The sequence below is a fragment of the Felis catus genome, chromosome D1, assembly GCF_018350175.1.
Source record: "Felis catus isolate Fca126 chromosome D1, F.catus_Fca126_mat1.0, whole genome shotgun sequence".
Classification (NCBI taxonomy): domain Eukaryota; kingdom Metazoa; phylum Chordata; class Mammalia; order Carnivora; family Felidae; genus Felis; species Felis catus.
Genome location: NC_058377.1, coordinates 107929276 through 107948296, shown reverse-complemented (window position 1 = coordinate 107948296; position 19021 = coordinate 107929276). Strand labels below are relative to the sequence as shown.

The 19021-nt window shown below is 45.6% G+C and overlaps 1 protein-coding gene and 1 pseudogene across 14 annotated transcripts in view; one reads left to right on the top strand and one right to left on the bottom strand.

Moving 5' to 3' along the window:
- Positions 1 to 1023: 1023 nt before the first annotated feature.
- On the bottom strand, positions 1024 to 3748 carry LOC109492303 (annotated as a pseudogene).
- A 7355-nt stretch (positions 3749 to 11103) lies between these two features.
- MAJIN (membrane anchored junction protein) overlaps positions 11104 to 19021 on the top strand; it is a 28268-nt gene continuing 20350 nt past the window's right edge. For 4 of the 14 annotated variants that reach the window (XM_045039523.1, XM_019812651.3, XM_045039524.1 and 1 more), the window contains exon 1: positions 11810 to 12106. In XM_045039523.1, coding sequence (XP_044895458.1) covers positions 12022 to 12106 — 85 coding nt within the window. In that variant the 5' untranslated portion in view covers positions 11810 to 12021. Of the gene's footprint in view, positions 11246 to 11614; positions 11766 to 11797; positions 12107 to 13946; positions 14084 to 14181; positions 14221 to 18892 lie in introns of those variants that run through there. The other 10 variants (XM_019812656.3, XM_019812660.3, XM_019812659.3 and 7 more) reach the window with 10 other exon arrangements.

The following is a 19021-nucleotide window of genomic DNA, read 5'->3' as shown; positions in this document are numbered from 1 at the left end:
GTCTAAAATTCTATTATTTAATTCAACACAACATTCCCTTGAAGGCATGAACTGCTTCTCTATGCATTGCCCCTGCTTATCAGTACTTTTCCTTTTTCCTAAGAATTAAAATATTTCATACTCAGTAGGAAATTTGAAAAGCAGGTGAGCAGAATTACTTATACCATTGAATGAATACTACTCAGCAATTAAAAGGAATGAACTACAGATACACCTAACAACTTTGATGGGTCTCCAGGACATTATGCTGAGTGAAAAAAGCCAATCTCAAAAAGCCACACACTATATGATTCCAGTTATGTAACATTCCAAAATGCCAAAATTATAGAGATGGAGAACAGATTAATGGTTGCCAAGGCTTAGGGATGGTGGGAGAGGAGATGGGTGTGGCTATAAAGGGTTGCATCTTTGAGGTGATGAAACAATTCTGTACCTTGCATGTGGTGGTTATACGAATTTACATGTGTGAATAAATGATACAGAACTATACACACACTTTATAGCAAGGGCATTTTTCTGGTTTTAATATTGTACTAAGTCATGTAAGATGTAACCATCGAGGACAGTGGATGAAGTGTATGGGACTTCTTTGTACCACCTTGACAGCTTCTTCCAAATCTATAATTATTTATAAAAATAAATAAAATTAAACGAATTTTAAAAATTTAGAGCACAGAAAACCCACTGTTAACATTTTAGCATATTTTTATGAATTATTTTCTTCACACAGTTGTGATCATATTGCATATAAATTTTGTATCCTGAAATTTTTTCTTTTTTTTTAAATTTTTACTGTTTTTAAATTTATTTTTGAGAGAGAGAGAGAGAGAGAGAGAGAGACGGAGCATGAGCAGGGGAGGGGTAGAGAGAGACAGAAACACAGAATCTGAAGCAGGCTCCAAGATCTGAGCTGTCCACACAGAGCCCAACAGGGGGTTCGGACTCATGAACCGCGAGATCATAACCTGAGCTGCTTATAACCTGGCCGCTTAACCAACTGAGCCACCCAGGTGCCCCCTGAAATGTTTGTTAATAGAATATCGTGGGCATTTCCTCTGTCCTGAACTTCTCCACAACACCATCGCCATACTAGTTATGCCCATCAGTTGGAAAATGGATACAGAAACTGTAGTATGTTCATACAATACAATATTATTCAGCGATTAAAAGGAACAAACTCCACCAATATGGATAAATCTCAAAAACATTACACTGAGCAGAAGAAGCTGTACACAAAATAGTATACGCTATATGCTTTCAATTATATAAAGTCCCAAAACAAGCAAACAATCTATGATGGAAAAAAATTAGGTTAGTGGTACCTCTGGGGTGGGGGTGGGGGATGAAGTGAGGGCAGGGATTGAGTCGGAAGGGGCATTGAGTAGGAAGGGATTGAGTAGGGCAGGGATTGAGTAGGAAGGGGGACCTTTTTGCCATGTTGGTAACGTTCCATATCTTGATAGGGATTTGGGTTACACAGGTAAATGCATTTGGTAACATGTAGCAAATGTACGCTTAAGATTGAGGCATTTCATTTTATGTAAATCTCCTCTCAAAAGTAAAAACTTGTAAATCAGTACTGATCCCCATTTAATGAAGTGCATGCTGAAGTATTTACAGGAAGTATACTGATGTCCGCAACTTCTTTGAAATGCCTCAAAAAAGAACGAATTGCTGGGGGGAAAGAAGGATGGGTGGGTGGGTGGAATGGGTATGTGATGAAGCACGTAGAGTTAAATTGAAATCACAGTCTAGAAGGTGGGTATACCACTTTTCTGTCTGTTTGTAGATTTTCATTATATACACATATATATTTTTTTAAATTTAGACAAAAATCACTTGGAATCTTTTGGTACAACGCAGAATGTCCCCCATCCCGGTCCCCCTGGCAATGTGACTCCCTGGTCCAGGCCTGGGACCCAGTGTCTAGATCAGTTTCTGTGGAAGATTCTCGGCACACTTGAGCCTCTAAGGGCTCAGTCTCCCAGCTAGGTCCAAACATGAACCCTTTCCAAGCATCCGTCTTCTCGGTTTCTCCAGAGTCTCTCCCACCTCCTTGCTGAGGTTCGCTGCTTCTGTCCTATGGCAGCCACCGCCCACAGAAGTTAGCTCTCTTTACTGAATTTACAAAGGCCTCCAAGGTCTAAGCTGAGCCCAGAAGATTCTTTTTCCTTGGGGGAGAGGGGGGGATAAAACATAATAATACTCTATAGGGAGCATATCCAGCTCCAAGAGTTCCCCTCCAGATTATAAGGAAGTTCTCAAAAATAGCTAAATTTGCTAGAGCCTGGCCCACTGCTCAAGGGAGGGAGAGGGAGTGGAATGGGCAAAGAACTGAGGTTGGTTCTCTTGTCACTCATGGATCCGGTTCTAAGCCCAGCTCTTCTAACCTACCAGCTCTTCAGGCTGAAACCATAAGCTAATCTTCTTCTCTGCACTTTGCACGGAATCACTGCCAACTCGGCTGCAAAAGTCCCACGGATGGTCCCAGGTTTGGAGTCTGCAGGGTTGGTCTCCCTGAGCATCACTTGTCCTGTCTTCACCACATTCAACCCCTCCCAGACCATGGCAACCACAGGCCCTGACTGAATGTACTTCACCAGGCCGGCAAGGAATGGACGGTCCTTCGGGTCAATGTGGTGTTCCTTGAGAAGGTCTTCAGAAGCCTGAATTGATTTCATAGCAGTGAGGAGAATCCCTTTTGCTCAAAACACTTGGTGATCTCTCCCACGAGGCTGCGCTGGACCCCATCAGGGCTTGATGGCAAGGACAGGTGTGTTCACTGCTGGCCATAGTCCTGGGGATAGACAGCCCTCCAGCTGCTCAGGCTGCAACTCCCGCAGCCCCTCTGGGGCTGCCGGCACCGGAGAAGCCCAGAAGGATCCTGAGGCCTCTTTGAGCAGCCCTAGCCCAACCCATTGCATCGCTGAGCTCTACAAGGCTCACACTTGGGTAGTCACAGGGTGTCACAGACTTGCTGTGAGCCAACACTCAAAGAAGGAGAGAAAAACAGCCAATCAAATGACAGTTTCCCTTAGGAACCCCTCCTCCTCCCCTCCTCCTACCCCCAGGGTTGCCTCTCTGAGCCAGTTTTCCTGGTCTCCAGTCCCCTCGAGATGAGACCTGAAGAACATCCAACATCGCCTGACTCTGGTAATTGACCTGGGAAGCCGGAAGGGAGGTGGCAGGGGCTCAGGGGAGGCAGAGCCCCAGGTGCTGCAGGAAGTGGAGCTGTTATATTTAGTGGCTTCTTCCCACCCTGGGAGAGGGAGATGGGGGAACTGCAGAGGCCCAGGAAGCAGGGGTCTTAAAGGGGACAAGACCCCTTTCTGACCCTATCAGAAAGAGCCACGTTATATCCCAGGCTTCTTCATGCGTCATACTCGGGATTTGTCTTGTCCTCTGGGGCTCGCTGGTGGAGCTACTCAATGGGAGGGAAGCCTGTTAAGGAACCCATGTGACCACGCTCCCTCTGAGAAGCCTTAGGGAGTCCCTGGGAGAAAAGGACCAGGAGAGGGCACTGTGATGCCCAGCTCCAGCTCCAAGGGGTGGGACAGAGTAAAGACTAAGGGAATCCCCTGAAGGGATCCACTGAAGCTTCAGGTGGTCAGACAAGAAACAGCAGCAACAGCTGCAGAGAGGGCCCCTTGACAATGCCCAGCCCAGGGCTTGTCTGTGAGAAGCACCTGAACTGTAACCACAGCCACATCAAAGGTTCCTCGAGTGTGGTCCTCAGCAGCAGCAGCATGATCACCTGGGAACTTCTTTTGCATGCCCAACATGCAAATTTTCAGTCCCCTTCTCCTTCCCAGACCTATGAATCAGAAACTTGGGGGCTAAGCCCAGCAATCCACAAGCCCTCTAGGTGATTCTGACAAATACTTAAATTTGAGCACCACTAGTATAATCGGACAGATTCTGGAGCTGGGCTGCCCAGAAAACTTCTATTCACAAATTCATTCACATTCATCGAGTATTTGTGTATTTATTTATTTATTTTTAATTTGTTAGCGCTTATTTATTTTTGAAGGAGCAAGAGACAGGGCACGAGCAGGGGAGGAGGGGCAGAGAGAGAGGGAGACACAGAATCGGAAGCAGGCTCCAGGCTCTGAGCTGTCAGCACAGGGTCCGACGCGGGGCTCAAACTCACAAGCCGTGAGATCATGACCTGAGCCAAAGCCAGAGGCTTAACTGACTGAGCCACCCAGGTACCCCTCATGAAGTATTTATTAGCACCTTCTGTGTGTTGACCCTGTGCCAAGTGTCATGAGGAGCCCAAAGTGGGGTGAATGATAGTTCCCACCCTCCAGGCAGACTGATAGTAAGTACAAAAGATGGGTGAAGAGCCCCAGGAAGGAGCCCAAGTTTCTGGTTAGGATGATTAGAGAGGACTTCCCAAAGGAGGTGGCCTTTGAGATGGACCTTGAAGATTGAGTTAGAATCAACAGAGCAGAAAAGCAAGGCACTTCTAAAACCAAAATCTAACTTAAAAAAAAAAAGTTTATATATTTTTGAGACAGAGAGACACAGGGTGTGAGTGGGGGAAGGGCAGAGAGAGAGGGAGACTCGGAATCTGAAGCAGGCTGCAGGTTCCACGCTGTCAGCACAGAGCTGGGCCAGGGGCTCAAAGTCACAAATCATGAGATCATGGCTTGAGCCAAAGTCAGACACTTACCCGACTGAGCCACCCAGGCACCCTCAAAATCTAACTGTTAAAAGCACCTTATGGGGACGTCTGGGTGGCTCAGTTGTAAGCGTTCAACTTTGGCTCAGGCCACGATCTCACTGTTCAGGGGTTCAAGCCCCACATCGGACTCTGTACTGACAGCTCGCAGCCTGGAGCCTGCTTCAGATTCTGTGTCTCCCTCTCTGTCTGCCCCTCCCCTGCTTGCATTCTGTCTCTCAAAAATGAAACATTAAAAAAAAGATCAATGAAAGGAAAGAAAAATATTCATTAAAAAATAGGTAAATAAAGTAAAAGCACCTTATAGCTTTGGGGATAAATTCAAGTGCATCAGCCAAGCTTCTCCATGATCCAGCCCTTGTCTCCTTCATTAACTCTATGTCCTGCCACTCTACACCTCCATCCATAGATTTGAGTAAAATTGAATTTCTCATAGAAGTGCGCACACAGCATGCTATTTCTTTTTTTTTTTTAATGCTTTCTTTTCTTTTTTTTTTTTATGTTTATTTATTTTGATAGAGAGAGCAAGTTGCTAAGGGAGAGAGAGAATCCCAAGCAGGTTCCTCACTGTCAGCACAGAGACCAATGCAGGGCTCAATCCCAGGAATTGTGAGATCATGACGTGAGCCCAAACCAAGGGTTGGACGCTTAACCGACTGAGCCACCCAGGCGCCCCAGCAAGCTATTTCTTATTGCCAGGCCTTCGCTTAGCCTGTCTCTTCTACCTGGAATGCCCTCTTTGTGTCTCTTAGTCCAATACCCACCCGTTCTTCATCCTTACAGGCGTTATCTTCTCCAAGAATCCCTCTCCTCCAGGTCCCCAAAGGCCTGGAACACTGGTCCCTCACTGCCTTCACTGCGCTGTGTTTAAAAATCTGCTTTACGTTAATCCTCCCCCCGTTAGAATGTGAACCTACTGTAAGTGGGCATCTTCTTCAACTTTGTGACCCTAGAGCCTAGCACAGTGCCTGGCATGCAGCGGGCTTTGAATAAATAGTTCTTTAGCAAAGGAAAGAAGGAAGGGAGAATGTTAAGTAGGAGGCTCACGGGAAAAAACCATGACAAGAATGACGTAGAGTCTGACAAGGAGCCCATCCTGAAGGCAAAGGCACAAAATGTTTTCCTCTACATGAAACCTGGAGCAGGGGAGACAGTGCTTAACAGCCAGGAGCCTCTTGCCGCCTGCTTGCTGGCTGGACAGTCCTGGCATATGTGCTTTGAATCCAATTGTCATCTGCTGAGCATGGCTGCTAAAATGTTCCAGTATGTCAGGCCAAATGTGAATCCATATAAGTCTATTTAGCACTGTAGGTTGGTTTCTGAGTTGGGGTCCAGGTTTATTAATTCTCAGGATTCCCAAGAGCACATGAAAAGATGCTCAAAAGATGCATTAGGGAAATGCAAATTGGATCTACAACTAGATACCATTAATATCTCTTAGAATGGCAAAAAAAAAAAAAAAAACCCAAATATTTTTAACTGAAAATACCAAGTCCTGGGGTGCCTGGCTGGCTCGGTTGATTTGAGCGTCCGACTCTTGGTTTGTGGGATTGGGCTCTGCATCGACGGCACAGAGCCTGCTTGGGATTCTCTCTCTCTCTGCTCCTCCGCTCATGTTCTCCGTCCCTCTCTCTCTCTCTCTCTCCCTCAAAATAAATAAATAAACTTAAAAAAAAAAAGAAAGAAAATACCAAGTGATATCAAGGATGCACAGCACGTGAAACTTTCATACCCTTCTGATAAGAATGCAAACCAATACAGCCACTCTGGAACAGTGTGGTGGTTTCTTAGAAAGTTAAACATATACTTGCCATAGAACCCAGCAACCTCTGTTCTAGGTAGTTTTTTTCTTTATATTTTTAAAAATGTTTTTATTTATTTTTGAGAGACAGAGCAAGAGTGGGGGAGGGGCAGAGAGAGAGGGAAACACAGAATCTGAAGCAGGCTCTGGGCTCAGCGCCGTCCGCACAGAGCCCCAAGCGGGGCTTGAACTCACGAACCGTGAGATCATAACCTGAGCCCAGGTTGGACGATGAACTAACTGAGCCACTCAGGCGCCCCTCCTGTTCTAGGTATTTACTTGAGACATATGAAAACTTACGTTCATACAACAACTGGTTATGTCAAGCCTTATAGAAGCTCTATTCAAAATCGCCAAAAACTGAAAACAAACCAAATGTCCACCAATAGGCAAATAATAAAGAAATGGTGGAATATCCCTACAATAGAATACTTCTCAGCAATAAAAAGGAATGAGTTGGGGCGCCTGGGTGGCTCAGTCGGTTAAGCGTCTGACTTGGGCTCAGGTCACGATCTCACGGTCCGTGAGTTTGAGCCCCGCGTCGGGCTCTGTGCTGACTGCTCAGAACCTGGATCCTGTTTCAGATTCTGTGTCTCCCTCTCTCTCTGACCCTCCCCCGTTCATGCTCTGTCTCTCCCTGTCTCAAAAATAAATAAAACGTTAAAAAATTTTTTTAAATAAATAAATAAAAAGGAATGAGTTATGGATATATATACAACAACATGGATAAATCTGAGTGTATCACTCAGAGAAAGACCCCAATTCCAAAAGGTTACATAGTGCATGAATCCATTTATGTGACACACTGGAAACTAGGAATGGAGAACAGGCTGCCAGTAGTTGGGGTTGGAGGAGGGTTTGACGATAAAGAGGCAACCAGAGGATATTTTTTGGAGGGACAGAACTGTTCTCTATCCTGATGTCCTTGAATCTATGCATATGTTAAAAATCATGGACTTAGGGGGCACCTGGGTGGCTCAGTAGGTTAAATGTCAGCTCAGGTCATGATCTCACCGTTTGTGAGTTCGAGCCCCGCGTGGGGCTCTCTGCTGAAAGCTCAGAGCCTGGACCCTTCTTCGGGTTGTGTGTCTCCCTCTCTCTCTGTCCTTCCTCTGCTCGTGCTCTTTCTCTGTCTCTCAATAATAAATAAAAATTTAAAGAAAATCATAGACTTATACACCAAAAACAATGAATTGAACTATATGTGATTTTTTTTTTTACTTTGTATTTATCTATTTATTTTTAAGGTTTATTTATTTATTTTGGTGGGGGAGGGGCAGAGAACGGGGGCAGAGAACGAATCCCAAGCAGACTCCATGCTGGGCACAGAGCCCGACTCGGGACTTGATCTTATGACCGCGAGACCATGACCTGAGCCAAAACCAAGAGTCGGACAGTCAATCAACCGAGTTACCCAGGTGCCCCTATAATTTTTTTTTACATGTAATACTAGTTTAAAGTAAAAAAAAAAAAAAAATCCCAAAGGACCAGGCAGTCTTCAGGCCCACAGGTGGTGCCCCTCCCACCACTTTGCCTGCGATGGCCAGGTGTGGTGGCCAGGTGTGGTGGCCAGGTGTGGTGGCCAGGTGTCGGTACCACCTCTAGCTCTTGAAGCAGGTCAGTCAGCTATACAACCCTCCTGGGGGGCTCAGGAAAGCAAGCTACAATTCTCCCATCTAGTTTGATTTCCGGGTCATCTCCATAATGACAGCTAATTTTGTCTTATTCACCAAAGTATCCCCAAAGGGCTAGAACAGTGCTTACAGTTATTCAAATAAATATTTGTTGATCGAGTAAATATTTGTTATCCCTTTATCTGACTGGCTCCAAATTCCTGAATCCACTCTCTTAATTGAAGTACTCACCTCAGCCCCCCTCCCCCTTCTCCAGTTATGTCACTAAGTTCCCTCCTGGAATTTTGGCCCGTAACGTTCCTGCTCAGGGGGTGGCTATGCCCCTTTTCTGGCCCAAGGGACACCTGTCATCTCAGGTAAGAATTCCTCCCTATGGCTGCATCCCACTACGGGCCCTCAGCCAGAGCCCCCGTGGAGGCAGCCCTGGGCTCACCACACAAGATGGTGCCCAACATGGGGCTGGCACCCTCCCCGAACAGGAAGGAAAAAACAGCGGACCACGTGGGCGGAGAAGGCACCCATGCCTTGACGGAGTGTGTGCGCGTCTGTGTCCGCCAGGAGACTAGACGGACTAGTATTACATGTAAAAAAAATTATAGGGGCACCTGGGTAACTCGGTTGATTGACTGTCCGACTCTTGGTTTTGGCTCAGGTCATGGTCTCGCGGTCATAAGATCAAGTCCCGAGTGGGGCTCTGTGCCCAGCATGGAGTCTGCTTGGGATTCATTCTCCACCCCCCTTCTCTGCCCCTCCCCCACCGAAATAAATAAACTCAACTCAACTTTGGTTGAATCTTCCTCCTTGAAAGTGTCTGTGTGCTCCTTTTATTTCACCCGACACCCTGTAATTGCAGATGACAGGAAGTGGGATGTTTGGTCATTTGGAGTTGTAAGTAAGCCTTTTGGTTAGAATCCCCCAGGTTCCTGCTTATTTCCCTTCTGGCTGGTTGAAACTGAAGACCCTTTGTGTCTAGTGATTATTTCCTGTTCATCACACCTGACAAGGGACCCTCTTCCATAGGAGATCATGTACATCACACAAGTGGCCATTCAACCTTCTTTACCGCTTTGGGACAAATAATATCCAGGTAGGTAGATTACAAGTAATTAGCACATGTACACAACAGAAGCCTGATCCCTTTACCCTGCATGGATCCTATCCCCACCCGGCCCAAAGAGGGGTCTTTCTCTTGGTTCCCAAGCATAAAGAGTGCAAGAGTGCATACAACAACTGCTGGAAAGCTGCCCGGTGCTCCGACTCAAGTCTCACTAGCTTGGTCATCTTTTTCTCTGTGCCAAGCAAGGTCAGAGCCACAGATGGGTGTCTCCAGAGCTGTGCACACAAATGTGTTAGTTTCAGTCCACAGCGTATTCAAGTTTTTCAATTAGTTGCCAACATTTTTTTTTTTTTTTTTGGTTAATGTTTCTTTATTTTTGAGAGCGAGACAGACAGGGAGGGCACAAGCCGGGAAGGGGCAGACACACACACACACACACACACACACACACACACACACACACACACACACAGAATCGGAAGCAGGCTCCAGGCTCTGAGCTGTCAGCACAGAGCCCAATGCAGAGCCTGAACTCACGAGCCATGAGATCACGACCAGAACTGAAGTCGGACGCTTAACTGACTGAGCCACCCCGGCGCCCCTAGTTGCCAACATTTTTAAATTGGGAGATTCCCCGGGAAAATCAGATCTGGCATTACCAGGCCACACTTCCCACAGGCCTCCCTTTAGCGGAACACTGGACAGCAGATGCCTTCTTTAGATGGAGCAGATGCCCAGGTGAGATATTTTCCTCCCCCTCCATCCACTTTTTCTTTTTCTTCCTGCCTTGCTTTTCCAGGTCTTTGCGTGTACTACTCAGTAGCAGGTGCTCAGTTGCCCTGGGTATAAAAAGATAGACAAGACTCAGCCTTCAAAGAGCTTACTATTTGGGCATGTGGAGTAAAGTTTTCAGGTGGGGTGGGGGAGGCATTCCAAACAGAGGGAACACCATGAGCAGTGAAGAGGAAAGCCGGAGAATGCAGGAGGACCGTAGACATAAGAGTTGGGATCGCCGGATATCTGGGCAGGTCCGTTTTCAGGAAGGCAGACACCCAGTCCCCCCCCCCCCCACTGCCTCCCCCCAGATGACGTAGGGCCAAATCGCTTAATAATTCACATGGTCAGAATTTGATCAGCAGGGAGTTGGAGGGAAGGTGCTGGGCTTTGAAACCAGAGACCCCTGTTCCTGACCTCGCACCTCCGCAAGTCGCTCCCATTCCCACGCCTCTTTCAAAATAGGATATGAATAACTGCTTTACAGAGGCGCCCGAATGGCTCGGTCCGTTAAGCGCCGCCTCTTGATTTCGGCCAGGTCATGATCTCATGGTTTCTGAGTTCCAACCCCAGGTCAGGCTCTGCGCTGACCGTGTGCAGCCTGCTTAGGATTCTCTCCCTCCCTCTCTCTCTGCCGCTCCCCTGCTCGTGCACTCTTTCTCTCTCTCAAAATAAATAAATAAACATTAAAATAAAATTAAAAAAACCTGCTTTACAACACTGCGGTCGGGATTTATCAAAGAAGAGCAAGCATGAAAAGTGCCTTCACGATGCTGGACACATTAGTAGGGGCTCCGCAGGACACAGCTCCCACGGCCGGCACGGCAGGGACGGACTATGCGCTAAGTGAACAAACAGTGGACAGGATGAGTAGTGACAAAAAGGCCCCGGCCGGGGTGGGGCCGCGAGCCACTCCGGACCTGAGCGGCGGACCACCCACGGGGCCGTGGCGCCGCGCCGCGCACGCGCACATCACGGCCAAACCTCGGCGCGCGCGCCCACAGCGGCAGGCGAGGGAGCACATCTGCGCGTGCGCAGAAGCTCGGCCCCGGCGGGAGGTGGGGCGGGGAGCGCGTTTGCGCGTGCGCAAAAGGGCTGGCGGGCGCGCGGCATGAGCCAAAGCGCGAGCGAGCGCCTGAGTGAGTTCGCGAGCCGCGCTTCGTGCGCAGTCGACGCCCGCACGTTTCGGGGGCGCTCTCCGGGCGGAACTGCGGCCGAGGCCGCTTGCACGAGGCGCGAAGAACCCGTAGCCTGTATAAGGGCCCGGCCTGGCCTGGGAAAGTCTTGAGTCTGAGGTAACGGCCCACAGCGGCCTGGTGCTCCCGTGAGGGTGGCGCTTCGTGGCCTTTTATTTTCCGAGGGAGAGTTACAGCCCCGGCGGCCCCTCCCTTCAGCGGCGCGAGAGGGCCAGGCTGCCGCGGCCACTTGCAGGCCGCGAGGGTGGCCCGGGGAGGGCTGGGCAGCGGGGGGCGGCGGCGGCCTGGGCCGACCCCCTTCGCCGGGCGAGCGGAGCGGCGGCGCCGAGGCCGAGAACGCGGCGCGCTGGCCGCTCTTCCCGCCCCCGAGGGCCGCCCCGTCTTCCGAGGGCCCGGCGCCCCCCTCGCCGCACCCTCTTTCTTAAAACCCCCTTTCCCCGTAACGAAAGCGTGCCCTCTGCTCTGCAGCCTCGCGGTGACCCCGGGCTCAGCGGTTGCCACGAAAGCAAGACTTCGCCCACGGAGACGTTTCTCGTCCCCGCCATGTCTCAGTGATCTCGGGGAGTCTCTGCCTTGCCTGACTCAACCTGGGAGGGAAATACTGGAGGCGTGGCACTCAGTGAGACCTCCCCTTCCCCCCCCCCCCCCCCGCCCCCAGCCCCGCCGTTTGAATCTTGGCATCTGCGAAAGTGGAAAGATTAAGCCTGCCTTGGTCCTTGACTTTTCTCAACTTCAGTTCCTCCCCTTGCGCATGTGCAGGTGGTGAACCTACCGCAGTATCCCAGCCGTCTCCCTAAACTCGCTCTTTGGCTGGCTCGTGGGCACCTTAAAATTGAGCACGTCCCACTAAGGAGGTCACATCTTCCCCCTCGAAAATGGACTTTCCAGGGGCGCCTGGGTGGCTCAGTGGTTGTGGGGTTCTTGATTTCAGCCCAGGAGGTCATCAGCAACTCCCGGTTGGTGAGTTCCAGCCCCACTTCGAGCTCTGCTCTGGCAGTGGGGAGCCTGCTTGAGCCATCTCTTTCTCCCTCTCTCTTACCCCTCCCCTGCTCTCTCTCTCTTTCTCAAAAAAGGAATAAACTGAAAACTTTTTAAAAAATGTACTTTATAGGGGCGCCTGGGTGGCTCAGTCAGTTGAGCGTCCGACTGCAGCTCAGGTCATGATCTTATGGTTGGTGAGTTCAAGCCCTGCGTGGGGCTCTGTGCTGACAGCTGGGAGCCTGGAGCCTGCTTCAGATTCTGTGTCTCCCTGTCTCTCTGTTCCTCCCCGGCTCACACCATCTCTCTCTCAAAAAATAAATAAACATTAAAATTTTCTTTAAAGTTTACTTTCTAAGGCTACTTTTTCAGGAAGTGGTACTTCTTTTCCTCTTCCATTAGCTGCTCAAGCAATTAGGAATCATCTTTGTTCTCTCTCCCTTCCCTCATCAGTTGACAAAATCACATCTAGACATCTTCGCAGGCATCCTCCAAACCAATCCTTTTCTCTTCATCTCCACTTTTGTCACTGGAGACCAGGCCACTTAATCAGCTTCTGCCTAGCACCACAGGCATCGCCTAGCTGGTCCTAGTCCTTTTTTATCTGTTCTTGTTCTGGATTATTTCCCACGTTACAACCGGATCCATACATATGTGTACTTTAACTCACAGCTGTGTGGTCATTTCTTTATTATACCCTTCAGCGCCTTCCTATTGCTTTCAGGATAGACTCCACAATTCATAACCTGGGCTGTAAGTAAGGCCCACATCCCTTCTTTACCTGCACTTTCTCCCCTGATGATCACGTCTGTTCAATAGTTTCAAATACCACCTAAACACTGATTACTTAAATTTACATTTCCATCCCGATTTCCATCTCTTGTACACTAGGAGACCACCCTGTCAGCATATCCACTGGAATGTTGAATAGGCCTTAGACTTAACCAAAACAGAACTATTGAGTTTCTCTACAAATCTCTTTCCCTAGAATCCTTCCCCATCTCAGAAAAGGGTATGTACCATCCTCCACCTAATAGCAAAGGCTGAAAACATAAGAACCGTCCTTGACTCCCACATCTAGCCCATTAGTCTAAAATATACCCCCATTCAGCTATTCACTAAGACTCCCCAGTCAAAATCAGCATCATCTTTCTCCTGGACTACTACAAAAGTTTCCTAACTGGTTCCCTGCTTCTACTTTTACCCTTGTACAGTTCATCTTTCTAAAACAAATCAAATCCTTTCATTCTTTATAAAACCCTTAGCATAAAATTTGAACTCTTTACAGTGGCCTACAGGCCTTACACGATCTGGTTGCTTCTTATCTCTGACTTCGTCTTCCTCTATTCTGTTTTCATTCTCTGTGCTCCAGTCACACTGACCTTTCTGTCCATTAAACCTAAACCACCCATCACAAGGCATCTGTGATTGCTGGTTTTTTTTTTTTTTCTGCTTGGAATGCTTTTCCTCTTGACTTCGCATGGTTGTTCAACTTTCCATTTGGGCCTCAGCTCAGCTGTAATCTTGTCCGAAAAGTCTTCCCTGGCCACAGTAGTTAAGCACCCTCCCAGTTACTCTTTTCTATGAAACTCTTTTATTTTCTTTATAGTACTTAGAGTACTTCAAATTACATTTATGTACTTACATGTTTATTGTTGCTTCCACACCTGAAATATAAGCCCTTAAAGACAAGTTATCATGTCTCTCTTGTTATACGCTAGACATAGAGCAGTGCATATAGTAAGGCTCTCACATGTATGCTGACTAACTCATTGCTTATTTGTATGTGTTATCTCAAAGCACTGTCCTTTTTGCCCACTAGGTTCCAAGTTTCTATACTTCTTTCTTTTGAAAGCGCCATGCTCTCTCCAGGTTGAAGACTCTTACATCTTCTGTTTCCTGTACGCACCTCAGACCTGCTCTCTTTTTGTGCGTCCCTAACTCATATTCATCCCTCAGGTATGAGTCTTTTACTTAGAATGGGCTTCCATGATTTCCTTTCTAGGGTTAGGATTCTCTGTATCATGTTCCCATATCACCCTGTTCCTTTTTTGTAGCAGTCACCACACTTGAAATGATTTGTAAGCTCTTTGCAGGTGAGGACCAAGTTCCAATCCTCCCCACTTCATCTCCAGCACTTCCGCTTCTGGAACATTGTAGGCTTGCGAATATTTGTGAGCTGAATGAATGAATGTTGAATGAACATGAGATTGAGAGGCTCAGATCAGGTAAGAACTAGGAGAGCAGTTAGCATGGAAAATGAATTAGCTGACTCTACCTTTCCTACTTCGATAGAAGTTTTTGGATCTTGTGAGCTAGAGATAAGAAAGCATTATATACACTGAAAGTGCTTTATAAATATGAGGTTTGCTTGTTTGCTAAGGCCTCTTCACCATTAGAGCCCTGTGGTTTGATGGTTATTCAAAGTACAAAACTTTATGTTTCTTAGCCATAATAAATGATTTGTTGTTTTAGAGCTAGGCTTAAAATGTAAAATATAAAGAATTGAGGCTAATATTGAGTGTAGGCCAGTTCATAATCAGTTGGACTGTCTTGCTTTAACAATACATCTGAGTTTTAGTCTTGCCCGTCATGGCCAAATTAGATGATCTCCTCAAGTCAGCTATATCTTTTTGTAAATACAGTTCTTATCTCTGCCCCCCGCCCCACATCTCACCAGAATTAGATTAAACTTAGTAAAATATTTCAAATTTTCTGTATGAAATGTCTCTCATTACATAAAAAGTAATTTAGTTTTCTTACTAATTTCTTCAGAATCTGCCATTGTTTCCTGGCAAGAACAAAGCTGGATATTTTAGAAGCTTTCTTTTCTTTTCTTTTCTTTTTTCTTTTCTTTTCTTTTCTTTTCTTTTCTTTTCTCTTCTTTTCTTTTCTTTTCTTTTCTTTTTTTTAAGTAGGCTCCACACTCAGCATAGAGCCCAACTCAGGGCTTGAACTCACAACCCTGAGCTGAGATCAACAGTTGGACGCTTAACCAACTGAGCCACCCAGGTACCCCTCAAGCTTTCTTTTCACACTTTCCTATATCAGTCTTCTGTCACTAAGGCCATCGAGATATGTACATCAAGGACTCAAGAGTTTTGAGCTCAAAGTTGTAAAAGATGTTCCTTTCTCTCTACCTAAGCATATTCTCTAAACCATTTGCCCTTCTGAAACTACTGATGCTTTTCCCCCCACCAATTTTACATATTCTTCCCTACATGTACGGGTGAGTACAGGTCAACTCACCCAATGGTGTAACCAAAAGATAAAATGTCTCTCATTGCCTTCAGTTTTACATCCAAATGCTTTTTGGGTTCCTGGGGTTGGTAGGATGTTTAGAGTGCTACAGTGAATTCAGTGTGATGTGAATGCTAATAGGTTGATCATCACGTAACAAGCCAGAGCTTCTGGGCAGGGTGATGAGATGAGATACCATTCTATTGCTTTTCTAGAATAAGGACCACAGTTCTGGACCTATTGACTAAAGGTAGTTTTTCCAATAGCTTTTAGGATGGTTAAGATGTAAGTGGTGCAAAGGTAACTTAAGGGATTAACTTAGACTCCTTTCTGGTCTACTGACTTGTCCATTAGGCCTTTTAATTTCACTTTAGGGCATCTTCCTACCTCTCTGTTAGAAACTTTAGTTACTCCTTACCTCTCAAACAAAACAAAACAAAACAAAACAAAATCTAACACAGTTCCAAGGGCAAATCTATTCCTGAACAAATGCCAAGAGCATTTTAAAGATTGTGTTTTACCAGAAAGAGTAGGAAGAAACCTAAAGAGAAAGAACGATACCAGTAAACACGAAAGTATTCTGGGTAGTCTTAGATCAGTCTCTCCCTGTCTCCTCCCATATCTTAAGACTTTGTTTTGTCTTAGAAAGGTTATTCTTTATTGAAAAACCTGTGTAGAGCAATAAAATAAGCAGTTATACCTGCATTATCTCATAACCATCCTAGCTACCCTGCAAGGTAAAGAAACGGAGAATAGTTCCTTTTGACAATAGAGCTTGAAGACAAACAAATGTGAACACTTTAACACTCCAAGAAATAATTCTAAGAACATTTGATCAGAAAAGCTTACATTTTGGTTTGATGCCTTTATACCCAGATTGAGTTTCCCTTGAGTCATCCACAATTATAAGAGTGACCAGGGTTACAATTTAATAAAGTGACTGACAGGGTATTGTGATGTAATGGGGAATGCGTGGGTCAAAGGAATCAGCAATCTTGGGGAGTGCTAATCCTGGTTCCGTACTAAGTTATATGACACCTTGTGGAAGTTATTTCGTTCTTTGGTGAAATCACTTTATTCTCATACCGTCTAAAACAGAGGGCGCTTCCAACTATAGGCAGCCATGAATCTCTGGAAATACAGACTTCAGAGAGTCTGAACATACTTCAGTAAAGCCAGGCAGACCTTGGAGACTAGCCAAGGACTTGTGAAGGTGGAAGGAGTTGCTGGTCATCTGTCTTCAATCTCAATTCTAAAACTTGGGTAGTAAATTCATAGTATCAGTGGGATTTCCCTGTTTTGTTACCCCCACTCATTAATGGTCACAGAGCCTATCATATTAGATCTGCTCAGTAAATGTATTTTGAATAAATGCTTATGAAGCTCTTTTATTCTTTAACACTATGGAGGATTTTTCCATCAAATATCACCAGATATATTTAGTGACAGCACTTCCTTATCTTCCACCTCAATAGTCAATATTATCCTCATATAACATTCAGCCCTGCTTTAGGTTCTATGAACTGACCCAGATGTTTCTTTATGTGAAAAAATTACTAAAACCTTAAAAAATCGAACATCATTGCCTATGTGGCATTTAAATATAATTATTGGAAATTTTCAAAGAAAAGGTTCTTGATTGGGAATTGTCAGATTTTGCACTGAAATTAAAGGTAGTCAGTTTTCCTCTCTTAAATTTGCTTTTCTAGTGAAGCATTAAGAGAGAAACTCTTCAAATCTATCAAAACAGCTAATGTTTATGTAATATTCTAGAGTTTATGGAGTGCTATTTACAGCATAATCTCATTTAATCCCACTACAATTCTAGATGGGATTCCCATTTGTAGATGCAGAAATTGAGAAATGGCAAGGCTAAGTGACTTGCTCAGGATCTAATGGCTAATAAGAAGCAGAGCTAGGACTCAGGCCTTGATCCTCCAATTGCAAATCTTACGTGTTTCCAACTAATGCATTTTGCTTCTAAACTTTTCTTTAACACCATCGTGTTGTTTGATCACCTAAAAATGGATTGAGAGTGACCCTTCTTCATATGTTAAGACCCCATATTGTTATCTTGACTACAGTACTTAGGTTGAAAAATAACCTTGTGAAATCTTTGAACCAATAGTACTATGTGGTTGTTTTGGATTATGCTGTCTAATCTTTATTTTCAAATGAGGCAATTAGTGTGTGGTTGTTTCTGAAGCAGGCAGCCAGCAATTAACAGGCAGGCCCCAGCCAGAAGAGGGCTGTTGTTACCTCTTTCGGACAGCCACTGTGGTGCAGTACATGAAGTTTCCTCTCTGGATTGTCATTTCCAGCAAATGTCCTTCATTTCCTTTGCTCTGATCCCCCAGCCCTCAGTCTGTGGTGAGAGTGACTGCATTTTAGTAAAACTCTCTGAATAACTGAAAGCTAAATTTTTGTGGCAGCAACTTTTGTGGCAGGTAAGCTCCTTTCCTACTTAGAAAAGTCATCTTAGCACCGAAAACACCATCAAATCTAGCTGGGTTCCTGCCATGCCTTGGGCATGGGAATCAACAAGCTTCCCTCCCCCCCCCTCCCCCCCCCCTCCCCCCCCGCCCCCAGCCTTCCCCACCCCACCTCAGGATATGAACAGTATTTCCCCTCTGGTAACTTTGCAGTTGGCACCAAGTATTTCTTTTCACTTTTGACTGCAATTCTAGTCTAAATAGTCTCATGGGCTCTGGCTCCAACCCCCTGTCATTCTAATCCCAAGCAGCTGAGATCAGACACTGGGATATCTCTTTACTGGCAGCCCCAGACATGAACTCTGGAAATTGTGGGAAATTCCATTCTTTGGGCACGTAGATCTTCTGACTCCACCACACGAGAGTTTTCCCTGCTGAGTATAAATGGTACTGGGGTAATATGGAGGAAAGAGTAATGAAAATAGTCCTTTATGTGTATATAGTATTTTAATACTTACAAAATGATTTATATTCATTATCTTATTTTTTTGTCCTAAAAACCCCAGAAAGCAGAGTAGGAAAGTGGTTAAGAGGTATCAAGTCTGGCTTCATATTACTTCATTTGAAACTCAGTTCCAACATTCATCTCTCAATGTCTCAGTTTCCTTATCTATCAGATTTGGGCTGTTGATCTCAAAGCCTTGGTGTAAGGATTAAGTGAGATGATACATGTAAGACACTTAAGGTAGGGCATTTTAAAAAGTTGTTGTTAATTGTTATTATTGTATAAATAAGAAAATCAAGGCCCAGAGAAGCCAAAGAGGGATATTGGACCCGAGACTCAAACCTAAATTATTCTTTCTTTGTGCCTGTTCTGTCTACCCATCTTAGCTACCTCTGAAATCAATACTTTGTGTTGTGTGTAGGTAGCTTTTATCCTCAGGAACTCTGAACCTCTCATCTCATTATTTATTACTTACACTTCCATATGAAGAGACAGAAAACGCAGGGTTTATTATCTCTACAAGTAAAAAGAGGCACAGAAAAGTCCCAGTGACTTAGAAGATCACTAATCACTGTGCTTAATTCTTTTTAGTGTGTACCAAATGCCTGCTTGGAGGAGAAGAGACATGCCATTCTTCTTTTCCCATCTTTCCCTTTTCCTGACTTTCCCTCAAAGAGGACCTTAAGTGACAGAGATTCAGGAATAGGAAAAGTAAATCTA